The following is a 17,893-nucleotide window of genomic DNA, read 5'->3' on the forward strand; positions in this document are numbered from 1 at the left end:
CCTCTGTACTCCACAAATATATAAACCTATGTGTTGTTTGTTGTGTTGATGAATAGGCAAAGGCACTTTTATTATTACTTGAATCCCTGCATGCACAAAATAACACAAATAAAGTAAGACTAATTACATATTAAAAATAATTATAGAGATGCTATTTATTATTATTAACTATCTTGAACTTTTGTAGTTGTAAGGATGAGTAACAAAACCCTCTTTAAGTGGTTCACATTCAATTTTAGTTTAAATAGTGAGAATGATTTTGTTATAGTAAAATTTTTTAGAAGGTGAAAAAATTCACTTAATATATAAGTGGTTAAATATTATTAGGACTAAAATCATGAAAATTGATAATAAATTGTAAGTTATTAATATTGTAACAGTATTGAAGATATCTTATAAGATTAAATAAGAGGAGGAACTGAACAATTCCTGCCACTCTTTTTTTGTTGCAAACTTGCAATGTTCACCACACATGGCAATGATTAGATGTTTATGGCAACCAGATTGAGAGCGTTTTTCTTCATTCATCTTTTTTTTTTTCGATAATCTTCGGGGAGAAAAATAGAGACATAAGATGCATGTGTTTAAAGATTGGCAACTAAGCACTCCGAAACACAATAAGCACAAAACAGAATAACAAAATACAAAACAACTGAATAATTTAGATATGTTCTTCAACCCCCTAATTAACTCTAATAATGTAGACCAGATCTGAAAAAGCATAGGAAAATAAGTGAATAAATTGGATGAAGGAATAGCATAAAAATAAAAGCTGCTTTTCTACAACTTTAATGCAGTATCTGAACAGACCTCTGTATAATGCTTCGAAATCTCATGAGACATTCGCAACTTGAAGATTCCATATTTGCATGTCATTGTTTCCCATGAATGAATGGTCATTAATTATTCTGGCACACGGACCCTTCTCTAAAGTCTAAACAGCCTTGTCACCAATTTTGTATATGTTACTCATACTGAGTTTAATAAGCGAACTTAATAAATGTTGGCCGGACATGAATGGAAAAAAATAGACAAGTTTAAAAGGATGAAGACATAATACATTAATCTATTCCTTTCTTTTTATTCCAAACAACAATAATCTTGAATACAATCAGTCATAAACAATTTAACATAATGGAGTGTTTTTATTCTAAAGCCTAAGAATCTTGAATGCATGAGCATAACATTACTTAATCGATCACCACAAGTAGTACAGTGAAGATAGTCATCTAAATTCATATCAGGGAGGGAAAAATGACCATAAATCTCTCTACTCAAATCAAAATAAGCAACCACATGATAAACACTCCAATTAATAGTGCATACTCTGCTACTACCAAAAATTTCCCCTTCCCCTGTTAACAGGCAAGAGGAAACGGTGTTCCAACTTCCAAGACAGAGACAAAACACAAGATAATCTGGTTTAGCTTCGTTTTAGCAAGATAAGTTCATTGAACTAATAATAATATTTGTACCTAAAGAGAACCTAATATTAAATCATCATTATACCCGCATTATGATTTGATTTGCACTTAATCATCACTTAATTTTCGTGGATAAATAAATAACCGATTAAACCAAGTGAATAAGAACAACTGAACAACATTCAAGTATAGCGGTTGTTCCAAAAAGGCATTACACATTGCTTATATATTTACACATTGCCACAAACAAGAAAAACAGAATCACTAGTGATAGAGAACAGACCATATATCATTTTACTGCTTTGCTATTACCAACAAATATTTTCTGATAGTTTGGATTTGTTGTCAGAAATCACCAAGGTACTACTTTATACTAATTTTTACCTATGATACTTATGGAACTATTCTATTTCACCTTAAATTAACAATCTGAAGCCAGTAAATGATGGTCATTTCTTCAAATCCATCATGGGCATTCCTATTTCTCCACGAAACAGTGGTATATTAATTTAAAATTATTACGATCGATGATTTGTAAAGAGGAATAATGATACCAAGAGCAAGTACAATTTCTCATCAGTGCACAAAGTGTTGGAAGAATGATTTAACTAGAAAAGGAAAAAGATCAAACGAATTATCTTAAAGCAGTAAATTCCAATTGAAACATAAATATAGTACTGAGATAAATAAATTTGATAACATTAATAACAAAGTTGGTAGTGCGAGAAAGGCTTCACCGAGAGAAACTAAAACTGGGTTTGGCTATGTAGAAGTACAGCGGCATTTTGGATGAGTTGCGTTGAAGACCATTTGGTGAAACTAAGCTTTGATGATAGATAAAAGCCATCTTACAATCTACTTCTCCAGAAATATCATTCACAGTAAAATTTATGTTGCCATCGTTTAAGTTGCAGAGAACTATTGTGAAAAATGGAGAAATGGCCAAAAGCACATCACTTTCTGAGATGTAGAGAGGTTGTAAAGTAAGAGCTCTATTTAAATAACGCACTCGCGGATGAAAGGGAATCGTTACCAATTTATTCCAAGATTGTGCTTCTCCGTATTCCTTCATCTGCCACACAATCCAGCTTTGTGTTTTCATATGCTCATAACAAACGGAAAGACAGTTTCTCAAGACACATAAGTTGGCGCAGGTGGATAGTTCATCTAACTCCCTATCGGGTAGGGGAAAATGACCATAAGTCTCTATACCCATGTCAAAATAAACAATCACATTATAAGCATCCCAATTAATAGTGCATGCTTTGCTACTATTAAAAAATACCCCTATCTTATTATCCACCTTATTCCAAGGTTGTTGTTTTGGGGCACTGAGTAGGCTAGATGGGATATCATCAATTCTTCTCCAAGACGAAGTTGGTCCAAATGTATAAATTCTGGCACTAGATTCAACACCATATGGCATTTTCTTCCTTATTATCGTTGCATAAAATTTGTAGGTGTCACTGAGATGGTCGTAACCAAAGCCAGAAAAGCAGGCTTCACCGCTGATTTCCGGCGATTCAAATATGAATCCGGTACAGGGGTTCCACAAGATGGCGTGCATGTCGTGGTTAGCATAACTACCAAAGAAGCATAACAATCCATGGCAAGAACCAACGATTCTGTAGTAGCCTCCCTCACTGAAGCGAGCGGCTTTAGTAGGTTCAGAAGGATTGTCCAACATTGACTGCACGGAGAAAAATTTGATCTCTCTATTCCAACCATTGTGAGGGTAATGAGCAATCCGCAGCGGAGTCAAGCTTGGATCACATGAGCATGAACGATGAAGGTGGTTGCGGGTGAAGTCAGGGGAGGAAATTAGGTTTCTCCATGACCTGCACACCCTCCTTAGGTAAACAAGCCTCCTTGCCGGAAGCCTCAGCAAGATTTCCATTATCAACTCTTCCGAAAGGTCTGCCAGCTGCCGCGTTCTTGCCGCGGGGCAATTGACCAGTTCCAGCCCTCTCGACGCATTCCTCTTGGCATCATTATTCTCGATCTGCATGTCTTTGTCCATCTATTCCACGGTTCTGTTCTATTCTATTCTATTTATATTTAGGGTTTTCATGTTTCAATATCATCATTAACATCTCCATGGATCTTTGGCCCGCCTTCAATCCAATATCAAAATCACAAACGGCCGATCCAATTCAATCTAATCAAATCTAAACTAAAATAATTTGTTGATCAAAATCACAAGTTTTTATATTCATGCAATACTAAAGAATAAGATCAAATCATTTATGTTTATATATCGAATTTTATGATACCAATATACTTAATAGACAATAAATATATAATTACACAAAACATCAAAAGTGGACAAATTTATTGGAAGAATGGTAACATATTATGTATTGTTTATTTTTTCTTAATCTAGTATTAAATGTATTAACTCTAAAATAGTTATTAATTAATTTTAGTAATTTACTTTTTTCAATAAATCAAACATATATACTCAATGTGACCATAAATAATCTAGTAATACTTAGACTCACCAACAATTTTTTATATGTTATTTTACTGTCAATTAAGAATATATCAAAATAAGCTCAATAATAAATTATTAGAGAATTCTAATGCACAAAATTCTCTAATAAATAATAAATAATTTAAACCCACTAAAAAATAACTCAACACTTTTCTTTGATACCTGCAAAACATATACCTGAAATAATATTATATCAATGTTAGTATACAGTTTTACAATCATCGACCGTATTTACTATACGTGGCTCCTTCTTAAAAGTTATTCTACATACGTGTGCAGTCGAAAGATAAATTACTGGACTTTATTTTATTTTTCTGAATTACTATAATTATGCATTATTCATTAAATGCTACTTGTAATATAATTGTAATATTGTAATATAATTATAATAAAAATATTTTTCTAAAATAAATTTAGAAAAGAGAATAGTGCTTTCATTTTGGAGGGAAATTAAAATAAATTCATGAGGAATTGACACTTCACTTTTATTAGTTGATAATGTATTAAATATTAATTTTATATAATTATAATAAAGATATTTTCCTAAATTAGTATAATCATGCATTATTCGTTAAATGTTAATTGTAATATAATTATAATAAAGATATTTTTCTAAAATAAATTTAGAAGAGAAAATAGTGATTTCATTTTAGAGGAAAAATGAATTCATGAGAAATTGACACCTCACTTTTATTAGTTGGAGGAAAAATCCAGTTTTAGTATATTTCTCGTTATTATATATTTTTCTCTAATCATATATCCACTGTTTTCTTTCATTCGTTTAAGCATTTTGAATCTGGGTTTAACTTGTTGTAGTTCTCACTTCTCAGTCATTCTATTAGATGTAGTTAATAACTATTGAAATTCTTTGATTAACATAGGAGAAAAATATATTATTATATGATAGAATTAATATGAGTATATTTTGTTATTAAATACACAAAGTTAATGTAAAATAAAATTACACATAAAAAAAAAGTAAAGAAAATAAAATTAAAATAGCAAAAACGATAAAAAGATTATTTTTACAATTTTGTTTTGTCATTTTTATGTATAGAAGATTAGACAATAATAAACTTTTGACTAAATTAATTTTGTATTTGTTGTATTCAAATTAAATAAGTAATAAGTTATATTATTTTAATTCATTCCTTAAATTTATATATCATAAAAATCAAATTAATATACATAATTTTAAATTGTGTGATACTTAAATATCTAATCAAATCAATTAGTTGATATAATTAATGCATCATAATGAATTGTATTTAATGAGTTAAACAAAATAAATTAAGAAACACTCTCAGAAACATGCTACGCTGACTCTATCATTAAATTTAAAAAATTAATTTTTATATAATAGAATCGATAATATAATAGACGGCGAGAAAGAGAAAGATAAACATTTTAGATATTAGGTTGTTTCATTTGGATGTTGTAATGTGGGTATCACGTTATTTTACTTATTCTACCCTATGGACCTTTTTGCAACTTTATTTCAATATCAATAGAATTTCACTACCTTTTAGTAATAAATTAAAATCCAAAATAAAATTGAAAAAAAAAGTAAATAATATAAAATTAATGATTGAAATTTTATTTTATTTTTTGTTATTATAACAGGTATTTTTATTTAATATACCAATATCGTACAAAATTAATCGTAAAAAAAGTATAAAATATAAATAAATATACTGAATTAAGAGATAAAATTATATTTGTTATCTCATTTTACTACAACAATATAGATTTTTTTGAGGGTTATAATGTGTAAAAGAAAATTAAAATTTGTCAAAAAAATAAAATTTGACACTATTTTAACTATGAAAATATGTTAATAAAAATTTTGTCAAAAATAGTATTTTTAACATATAAGTGATTGTGAAAAAAAATTAAATGTTATTTTGATAAATATTGGCTGTCAAAAATAATTTGTTAGAAAATTTTGAGAACATATTTTCTGTGATACTTATTAATTGTCAAAAATACTATTTATTTTGACACTTATTGACTATAAAATATTTTCAACAAAAAATTTTAACAAAGAATGAAATGAGATCTTGAAACTAAAGAATAAATTGAGATTTTGAAGATAAAGAATGAGTAGTATAATCCTAAACTGAAAGCAGTGTGATGTCAAAATTAACAGAGCCCAAAGAAGAAGAAAAATAGTGGAGTAAATTAAAAACAAATAAGTATCAAAATTGAGGAGTAATTTTCTACGGTCAAATTATTCATCAAGAAAATATAGAAAATTTGACATTTGTGATATTTGTCAAAAATATATATTAATTTTGACATTTAATTATGGTGTTAAAAAATAAAATGTTAAAATAATTCTATTTTCTTGTAGTGTTTTTACTTTTAGCAGCACAATAGAATATCATGTACTCAACATAATTTAAGATGTAAATTATAATTAATTATACTTTTTATTTTAAAATATTTAAAATTAATCTTAATATAAATAAAAATAATTCAATATATTAAATAAATTAATAGAATAATATAAGTTAACTATTTTTTTATTAATTTTGTTGTTTTTTTCTGACTACCTTTAAAATTACGACTTTTTTTTTTTAAATTTGACCGTGAAATAAAATTAGAGTTGTTGGTCTACACCATTAAAAAAAAAATAACACTATGCAATTATATTTGTACATATAACATGTTCCTAAATTTTTATATGCTAAACTTAAGATTTTGTATTTTTTTGTTTATGCCATAAATAAGTATTATTTACAATAATTCGTATTAATTTAAAAGTTTAAAAATTTTTGTACGTATTAATTTTATATTTAATATTAAAACATGAAAATTTACTACGTTATTTTACTATTAATGTATGTAGTATTACATTATAAAATATAAAAATTAAAATGATTATTATATAGCTTAGATGGATTGAACTAAATATAAAAATATAAAACAGAATTGTATTATTAAATTTTAGTAATTTTAATTAGTTAATAATATAAAATAAGATAGAAGTGACTATTTATAATTGAATAGTTTTGGTTTATTAGACTAAAAAAATAAAAAAATACTCTAAATAAAAAGCCAAATTAATTTTAATATTAAATTCATTAATACAATTTTAATTTTATATAATAGTTAGATAATAAATTAGTAAAAGCAAATGGAAGGATGACTTTAATTAGTATTTGATAAAATATTCATTTAGAATAATTAAAAAAAGTAAAAGTATGATATTATTAAAAATAATACATTTTTATGTTTAAAATATATTTAAATAAAATATTTGTAAAATATAAAATTTAGAATTACATAGCTTCATGAATATTAATCATTAATCAATTATGAACTACCATAAAATTATAATACAATTTATTGACGAAAAATAATCAACAATTAATATTAATAAATATAAAAATCATCCAAATATGAGTGGTTAATTATCATTTATTATTAATAATATTTTGTTCATAACTAAAACTAAAAATATAATTATTCATATTTAGATTTTAGAAGAATAAACGTATAAGTAACAAATAATCTATTTTATCATGCATATTATAAATTAATGAATTAAACTAACTGATATAATGAATTATAATTAATTAAGTGGTATAAATTATAATAAATTATATGATATTTAAAAAAATAAAATGAATAAGAAAAAAATAAAAAGAAATAGAAGAGATAAAAGACTACAATAAAATAAATTAAGTGTGAGAGTTTTATTTTTTTTTTTTACAAATTTTATATCACACCCGTTTCAATAATAATAAACAAAAATACATCAACTTGATATTTAAGAGAAAATGATGAGATAAAATCATAACACAGTTCTAAAACAAAAGCTTAAATTAAACCATAATATCATTACACAACACAAATTGAAAGTAATTTCACACTATAATATACCACACAAACAGGTAAATGACTTAAGCTTAATTACAGAATTTTTTTTATTTATGCATACATGATAACACCATAGTCTATAAATGCTTCATGGATAACATATCATATATTGCTCTGAATGATGAGCACGGGAGTTGAAGAGTGTGTGGTGATTTGTGTCCACGATAGTTGACTTCTTGCAACGACGCCTCATAGAAATAAAATAAATTGTTGTAAAAGCTACCTAATAAAAGAGTAATTGGTAAATGAATGATATTTTCTTCTAGCATATATGGTCTTTTATAGTGGTAAAATAAAAATGGAAGGAATAAAATTTTATATTTTTATATTCGGAATAGAATTTGATATTTATCGTAATAAAATTAAATAACTAATCAGTTATAATTCATATATTTAAATAAATAAAATAAATTAAATAAAAATATTTTTAAGAATTAATCAAATAAGTTAGTTGATACAAATAATTAGTATAATTGATTTTATTTGATTTATTGAATTCAAAAAAATAAATTAGGAAATAATTGATTGAATTAATTAGTTGATATAATTAATTTATTATAATTGATTGGATTTAATAAATTAAAAAAATAATAGGAAAACATATGAGACAATAATTTTTTAACTAAATTAATCTGTATTTATTGCATTTAATTATTATAAGTAATAAATCATCTATGCTATTATGTACCTTATAAATTAATGAATTAAAATAATTGATACAATAAATTATATTTATTTGATTGATATGAATTATAATAAATTGTGTGATATTTAAATATCTAATCAAATCAATTAGTTTATATAATTAATTTACTGTAATAAATTGTATTAATGAATTATAAAAAATAAATTAAGAAACACGCTTAAAAGTAGTGATGGATCCAGAAATTTTAAATAGTGGAGGTAAACATATAGCATATAAAGTTAATAAAAAATATTTATAAATATATCAAAATATATAAAAAATAAATAATATAAAAATATTAAATATTAAATATTAAATAATTTTTATGTAATCATTATCAATATTAATATATTGATAAATAATAATATGCACTACAAGAAACCAGGCAGTTTGCGGCGGACATTTAGCAGCGGTTTCTAAAAATTGCTGCTAAATAAAATTTGGTAGCGGTTAGCACGACAGATGTGGATGTGGCTACTAAAAACGTAACATTTTGCAGCGGTTTTGCTTTAACCGCTGCTAAATGTTGCTGGTAAAATGTGTTTGATGAGCTTTTTGCAGCGGTTCTCTCTCAACCGCTGCAATATATTTTTAAGTTGAAATTGCTTCTTTAAACATTGCCTTCTTATGTCTATTCAAGTTTCCGCTAGTATTTATTTTTGATAAACATGTTTCAAACACTTTAACTTAAATCAGTAAAAAAATTTTCAATTTTGTGTTACATAAAAAATAATTGATTAATTAAAAAAATATTATAAATCAATAACAATAAACAAATTTACGAATCAGGTTTTGTCTTGTACTATCAGCGCATTTTGAGTTTGTATTCAATCATAAATGGTAACAAAGAAATCAAGTGAAAATCCGAATTCATAAATTCAAAACAAAGTTCAATAGTGTATAAAAATCAGAATTACTAAAGTAGACAAAGAAATATTGACTCAAAATTTCTCATCAACATCGTATTGACCTGGCCAGAAAAACTCTGTCAAAAATCCACTACAGTGACGTGATAAAGGATCTGATAAGTCATCTCCAAACCATGGCAACTTGTTCAGATCGAAACCCCTTTTTGCAGCATGTACGTCATCTCCTCTATGCTGGGTGTTTAAAGTTTGATTGTCTTTTTCTGTGACCTTATCAAGCTCAACATTACTGGAGATGTCATATCCACCGGAGGAGATAGCATCTAAATCGTCTTCTGAATCACTGTCTGCCCCATCTAGAGCGTCATCAACTATTTCGCCTGAATATTCAGCTGACATTGAAAATATGAACATGCAAACAACAAGATAAATCTACTTAAAAGACAATGATAACAGCAAGGTCATTAGCTAGTAATTAAGAAAATAAATACTTTAAAAGGGTTCGCACTCTTTAAACCTAAACAAAATCAAAATTCAGGATTACCATCTCCTTCGTTGGTAGTTTGGACGGATTTCTTGGAAAGAAGTTCTGTAATAGAACGTTCTATATACTTTAGTTCCTCTTTTGAAGCAATATCCAACTCAACAACATGCGTGTTTCGATAGCGCGTCTACATCATAATAAAATTAATCAGTTCATGGTCTTTTTTATAATCACATCGTGTCTCTGTGATTCACTTGCTATGCTAGAAAAACTTTGAATCTGAACACTTTTTTATTGTTTGCTGTTTAATGACCTTTTACTTTTTAATTTTCTAGTTTACAAAATTTTTTATTGTTTGTTGTTTAATGACTTGAGTTTTTAATTTTTAGTTTACAGACATTGATGTACTGAAGACAAATTTCTCTTATGATGTTTGTTTCATGTGTAAATATTTTTCAACTATTTTGTGTTTTTTAATTTCATTAGTTTTTTGTTGTTTTAATAAATTAAAGCAGGTTATGAAGTGGAAGAACGTAACAGGAATTAAAATAACAATTATATATGATAATTTGGATTTAAACAAAAAAAACCACAATAATACATTTAGTAGCGGTTAAAAGTCCGCTGTTATATTAGAACAACTGATTTTCAGAAAATGGAATTTTGCAGTGGTTAGTAACCGCTGCCATCTCCAAGTACCTTAGTTTACTGTTTAGTAGCGGTTATAACCGCCGCGAAAACATTTCGCGGCAAAATACCATCTTGTAGCGGTTATTCCAACGGTTACTATTAACCGCTGCTAACCGTTTAGCAGCACGCTATCGTCTAGCGAATTTACAACCGCTGCTATCTCTTCTGTAGCAGTTAAAAATCGCTGCTAACCGGCCAAATAACCGCTGCTATCTGCCGATTCTCTTGTAGTGATGGTTATTAATTTATCTTTCTGTAAATAATAATAATAATAATAATAATAAATGAAATTAATCAAAATATAAATAGGTTATCTTCAAATCAATAATAAAAGTGAAATATATTTTTTTATGAATTATATACAATAAATGATATTTTAAATAAATGATATTTTTTTATGTTATATTTTTTTCAATAAATGATATCACGGGTAATTATCATTAACATATAAACGAGATCTACATGTAAACGGTCTCTCTGTAGACATGATACATGACAGAGCACAATGGCGTCGTTTGATTCATGTAGCCGACCCCACTTAGTGGGACAAGGCTTTGTTGTTGTATTATTATTACTATTATTATTATTATTACTATTATTATTATTAAAATAATTAAAAATATTTTTAATTGATAATTGATAAGTAGTTTAATAATGCATTAATTAAATATTAATTTGATATAATTATAATAAAGATATGTTTCTAAATTAGTATAACTATGTATTATTCATTAAATATTAATTATAAAATAATTATAATAAAGATATTTTTTATAAAATAATTTAGAATAGAGAATAGGAAAGTTCATTTTGGAGGGAAAACGGAGTCACGAGAGATCGACATCTCACCTTCATTAGTTAGGGAAAAATCCAGTTTTAGTACATTAAATAGATATGTATAACTGTTACTAGCATAGTGATCATGACTATCATATTTGTATTATGATCAATTCTTTAATGTTTTTTATTTGATACTTAACTTTTGTAACTTATAAATTTTAAATATTTAAAAATTTATTAAATTTCTTTTTTTAACAGTTAGACACCAATTTCTATTAGATACCATAACATACATTTTCATTAAGAAAAGAAATTTTAATTTTAATTTTTTTAAAATTTAATTTGAATTATAATAATTTGATTAAAAAAAGTAACATGTTATGTATTATTTTTTTTTTTAAATTTAGTGTTAATTGGATTAACTCTAAAATAATTATTAATCGATTTGAATAATCTACTTTTTTCAATAAATCATACATATATACTCAATGTGATCATAAATAATATAGTAATAGTTAAATTCACCAATAAATATATTAGTTATTATCAAACTATAAAACAAATTAAATATAAAGGCTATTAGCACTTATAAATCTATAAAATCGCACTATCTTTGTTTGCGTGCAAGGGTTTACTTATCAAATAAACTTAAAATATGAACAAAAAATATTTATAAATTGGACCTAGCATCACTTGAAAGAATAATAAAAAATAATCAACTTACCTTATCATTCATGAGAACCATTTCTATGTAAGTCATCTTGTTCTTGTCAAATTTGGATGAGACTTTCCATAATCTTATATATTAATTTTGTTAAATAATTCTATATATATATATATATATATATTATGGTAGTTTTTCTTAATATATATACGTATACATAATAAATAAATAATTCTATACATATACATAAATAAAAGAATATATGAATTATATTTGATTAAACTCTATATTACCGGTTATTAAAAATATTAAAATATATGAACAAAAAATATTTATAAAATGGACCTAACATCACTTGAAAGAATCATGGAAAATAATCAATTTACCTTACTATCTATGAGAACCATTTTTATGTAAGTCGTCTTGTTCTTGTCAAACTTGGATAGAACTTTCCATAACCTTATATATTAATTTTGTTAAATAATTCTCTACATATATATATATATATATATATATATATATATTACGGTAATTTTTTAAATATATATACATATACATAAATAATTCTATACATATACATAAATAAAAAAATATGTGAATTATATTTTGTTAAACTCTGTTACCGGTTATTAAAAACATCTAAATCACATATATTAATTATTTTTTTGTTATAATTATTTCGTTTTGTATATATGATTATTTTTTATTCTACAATCATGCAATAATTTTTTATTTTTTATATCTATATATATTCCTCAATTCCGACTCCATTCATACGCATATTAACAGTTTTTTTTTCTAATAGTGATGTTTTAATTTTTCGTTTTTCTTTTTTTCACGTATCTTTATTTTTTTTTAATAGTGATTTTTAATATTTTTTCTTTTTTTAAATATAATTTTCTTAATAATTATATTACTAATCTGAAATATAAAATGAGAAAGAAAATAAACTTAAAAATCAGAAAAAAATTTATATTAAAAAATATAAAAATAATATATTCAAAAAGAATAGTCGTAATATATAAATTGAGTCAACAATTTAAATTTCTCTAAAACTAATTTAATCAAATACCAATATTAGAAATAAATTACTTAAATAATATTTAATCTATTCTAGTCCTTAGACACGTATAGATTAGAGTCATTCTCGTAACGACAATGAACTGAAACAACGTCGTAAGTTCGAACATTTAGAATTCGTGCAAATTCAGACCATTCCTTTGTTCTTTGAAAACCTTCTGTATCCCTGATAGAGTTGAATCGAAATTCCTTTCATGGAAAAAGAGTTACGGAGATGGCCTGGCTTTGACGTGTTAGAGACCAAAATTCGGAAGTCACTATTTATATTTGAGTGTCACACCCATTAAACCCGAAAGACTAAATAAAATAGTATCTCTGGTTTTATTCTCATTTAATTCTAAATCAAAAGTAATAATGACTTATTTAATTTAGCATTTATGATAATAAATGAGATGACCATTATATAAGTCATTTAATGTAAAATAGCTTAATTTATGATTATAATTATTATATGTATTGCTCATAAATAGATTAGAAAATAATAATTTCGTAACAAAATAATGATTCAATTTAAATTACAATTAATTGATTGATAGAAATTATAATAAATTGTATGATATTTAAAAAATTAACCAAATCAATTAGTTGATATAATTAATTTATTATAATAAAATAAATTTAATGAGTTAAAAGAAATAAATCAAAAAAACACCATCAGAAATATGTTACGACAGTTTTATCATTAAGTGTAGAAATTTAATTTTTACATAATAGAATAGATATTTACAGATTATTATATTAAACACAAACTAAAAAAATACACTAAACAAAATAAAAGCATCAATGGTAAAATAGTTTGATAAACCCTTCCAGTACCATTATCATATAATTATCATATTATTATTATTATTATTATTATTATTATTATTATTAAAATAATTAAAAATATTTTCGATTGATAATTGATAAGTAGTTTAATAATGCATTAAATATTGATTTTATATAGTATAATTATACATTATTACTTAAATGCTAATTATAGTATAATTATAATAAAGATATTTTTATAAAATAAACTTAGAAGAGAAAATAATGCATATATTTTGGCGGGAAAATGGAGTCATGAGGAATCGACACCTCATTTTCATTAGTTGGAAAAAAAACCCTATTTTAATATATTAAGTAGACAAAAGTTAAGAGAAACAATTTTAGTATATATTGTTATGGTATCTAATAGAAATTGGTGTCTAATTGTTAAAAAAAGAAATTTAATAAATTTTTAAATATTTAAAATTTATAAGTTAGACAAAAGTTAAGTATCAAATAAAAAACATTAAAGAATTGGTCATAATACAAATATGATAGTCATGATCACTATGCTAGTAACAGTTATACATATCTACTTAATATACTAAAATTGGGTTTTTTCCGAACTAATGAAGGTGAAGTGTCGATCTCTCGTGACTCCGTTTTCCCTCCAAAATGAACTTTCCTATTCTCTATTCTAAATTATTTTATAAAAAATATCTTTATTATAATTATTTTATAATTAATATTTAATGAATAATACACAATTATACTAATTTAGAAACATATCTTTATTATAATTATATCAAATCAATATTTAATGCATTATTAAACTACTTATCAATTATCAATTAAAAATACTTTTAATTATTTTATTAATAATAATAATAATAATAATAATAATAATAATAATAATAATAATAATAATAATAATAATAATAATAATAATAATAATAATAATTATTACCCGTGATATCATTTATTGAAAAAAATATAACATAAAAAAATATCATTTATTTAAAATATCATTTATTGTATATAATTCACAAAAAAAAATATATTTTACTTTTATTATTGATTAGAAGATAATCTATTTATATTTTGATTAATTTCATTTATTATTATTATATTTAATTTACAGAAAGATAAATTAATAACCATATTATTATTTATCAATATATTAATATTGATAATGATTACATAAAAAATTATTTAATATTTAATATTTTCATATTATTTATTTTTTATATATTTTGATATATTTATAAAAATTTTTTATTATTTTTATATGCTATATGTTTACCTCCACTATTTAAAATTTCAGGATCCATCACTATTTTTAAGCATGTTTCTTAATTTACTTTTTATAATTCATTGAATATAATTTTTTTTTTTGGTGACTAAACAAGGAAAGAAACAAAGCAAAAACTATTCTAAATCCGAGCGGATGATTCGTTGGAGATCAACACCAGGCTCAGACCAAATAACATGATTAGAGTTACTCTTGGCACCATATTTAGCCATCTAATCCGCAACTCTATTTGCTTCTCGGGACACCCATTCAACGTGAACAAGCCAAGGACGAGATAAAAGCTCCTGAATCTTGTGAACCAAATCTGTTACTTCAGATGGATACCTACTTGTAAGCTCATGCATGATGGGCAGAATGTCAAGGCAATCTGTTTCACATATAATATCCCTCAAACCGCAATCCCAAGCTAAAACCAACCCCCTCCAAGCAGCAAATAATTCACATCTGATTATAGACCAAGGGGGAATGCTTCCAGAGCAGCCCGAGATCCAATCTCCCTTAGAATCTCTAATAATACACCCAAATTCCGCTAAATTTGAATCCATATACAAGCTTGCATCACAATTAACTTTAAAACTATTGCCTACCGGTGGTTCCCAACACAGGCAATTTCGGAGAGACCTAAAAGCATTGCTTCGATTACTGTAAACCTGTAAGTCCTTGGCGGTAATTCTGGCCAAGGCAACAACCTTATGGTCTGTCCAAGGGTTGTCAGTGTTGAATATGTCATTGCACCTATGTCTCCATACCCACCAAAGCCCTGCACCAAAGGACGCCTCATTGTTAGCCAAGGCCTTCCGAAACCACTCTTCAAGAGCAGTACTAGCCGTCGAGTCCAGGATACTAGGATCCAACATATACCAGATTGCCTTTGATCGTTCACAGTCTCTAAGGCAATGCTCCATAGTCTCCTGCGCCTTGTTACATCTCTTACACATATCTGAAGAAGCTAAATGCCGCTTGAATCGAAAGGTCTCAGTTGGTAGAGCATCATGTAAGCTAAGCCACATAGTAAATTTGAACTTCTCTGGAATGTTTGTGTTCCACAACCAGTTCCAATTACTGTTGGCATTCCAATTTAATGTTTTCTTTAATAACCATCTGTAACCCTCCCTTGCACTATACTTTTTTGTTGCTGCAGGCCACCACTCCCACTGTGGCTCCAACTCAGTCAAACTAGGATATCTCAGACCACAAATAAACTGCTTAATCTCATGCGGAATAGGCGTGGTAAGACTATCAACCTCCCAAGACACCCCTTTCCACAAGTCAGCCACCATGAAATCTGATTCAGAAATATGTACATAAGGAACAAGGTTGCAAAGCTTACCAAAAGGAGTCCACTCATCATACCAAACTGATTTGTGGACATCTCCAATATTCCAATGAAGCCCTTCCTTGAGATGCTCATAGGCACTAACAATGTTCTTCCAGGTGGCCGATGAAGAATTTCTACTGTTTCCGTTCATACCAGATTGATTCCTGAGATATTTATGCTTCAGAACCTGCACCCATAACTTCTATTATTAGATATTTAAATATCATACGATTTATTATAATTCATATCAATCAAATAATTATAATTTATTATATCAATTATTTTAATTCATAGATGATTTGTTACTTATAATGATTAAATACAATAAATATAGATTAATTTAGTTAAAAAAATTATTGTCTCATATGTTTTTCTATTATTTTTTTAATTTATTAAATCCAATCAATTATAATAAATTAATTATATCAACTAATTAATTCAATCAATTATTTCCTAATTTATTTTTTTGAATTCAATAAATCAAATAAAATCAATTATACTAAATTTGTATCAACTAACTGATTTGATTAATTCTAAAAATATTTTTATTTAATTTATTTTATTTATTTAAATACATAAATTATAACTGATTAGTTATTTAATTTTATTACGATAAATATCAAATTCTATTTTGAATATAAAAATATAAAATTTTATTCCTTCCATTTTTATTTTACCACTATAAAAGACCATATATGCTAGAAGAAAATATCATTCATTTACCAATTACTCTTTCATTAGGTAGCTTTTACAACAATTCATTTTCTTCCTATGAGGCGTCGTTGCAAGAAGTCAACTATCGTGGACACAAACCACCACACACTCTTCAACTCCCGTGCTCATCATTCAGAGCAATATATGATATGTTATCCATGAAGCATTTATAGACCATGGTGTTATCATGTATGCATAAATAAAAAAAATTTCGTAATTAAGTTTAAGTCATTTACCTGTTTGTATGGTATATTATAATGTGAAATTACTTTCAATTTGTGTTGTGCAATGATATTATGGTCAGGGGCGGAGCTAGGCTAACTATTTAGGGGGGTGGTGTTATATTTTATATTACTATTTCTATTGATAAAATTTAAAAAAATAAATATATAATCTCAATCAAAGTAAGACAATAATATATAAAAAGTACCACTTACAATTTTGTATCATGAAAAGGCTATTCGACGTTTTTTCTATTTTTAAAATCATCTATAATTGAATTTGTGTCGAAAATAGCTGCTAATTCTTTTTCTATATAGATGACCAAATTGTCTGCAAGAAATTCATCAGCCATCTTACTTCGGAGTCTTGTCTTAATAATTTTCATTGCTGAAAAAGCTCTTTCTGTTGTTGCTGTAGATACTGATAGAGTCAAAACAAGATGTATTAATCTATCAACCATGTGATAAGTTCTTGATTTTACCGTTTCTTGCAACTTGTTGCACAATTCAGAAAGTGTACCAATGCCTT

General features: G+C 25.7%; 1 protein-coding gene across 1 annotated transcript; it reads right to left on the reverse strand.

Annotated features, from left to right (window-relative positions):
- Nucleotides 1-2,149: 2,149 nt before the first annotated feature.
- On the reverse strand, nt 2,150-3,432 carry LOC107611686 (F-box/kelch-repeat protein At3g23880-like). The gene has a single exon (XM_016313588.2). The coding sequence runs from the start codon at nt 3,430-3,432 to the stop codon at nt 2,158-2,160; it is 1,275 nt and encodes a 424-aa protein (XP_016169074.2). The 3' UTR covers nt 2,150-2,157.
- Between the last annotated feature and the right edge of the window lie 14,461 nt (nt 3,433-17,893).

The sequence above is a fragment of the Arachis ipaensis genome, chromosome B8 (assembly GCF_059453495.1).
Source record: "Arachis ipaensis isolate K30076 ecotype BB chromosome B8, ASM5945349v1, whole genome shotgun sequence".
NCBI lineage: Eukaryota > Viridiplantae > Streptophyta > Magnoliopsida > Fabales > Fabaceae > Arachis > Arachis ipaensis.

Excerpts from the sequence above, each read along its gene's own strand:
- LOC107611686 (XM_016313588.2), bottom strand. The coding sequence starts at position 3,432 with ATGCAGATCGAGAATAATGATGCCAAGAGGAATGCGTCGAGAGGGCTG.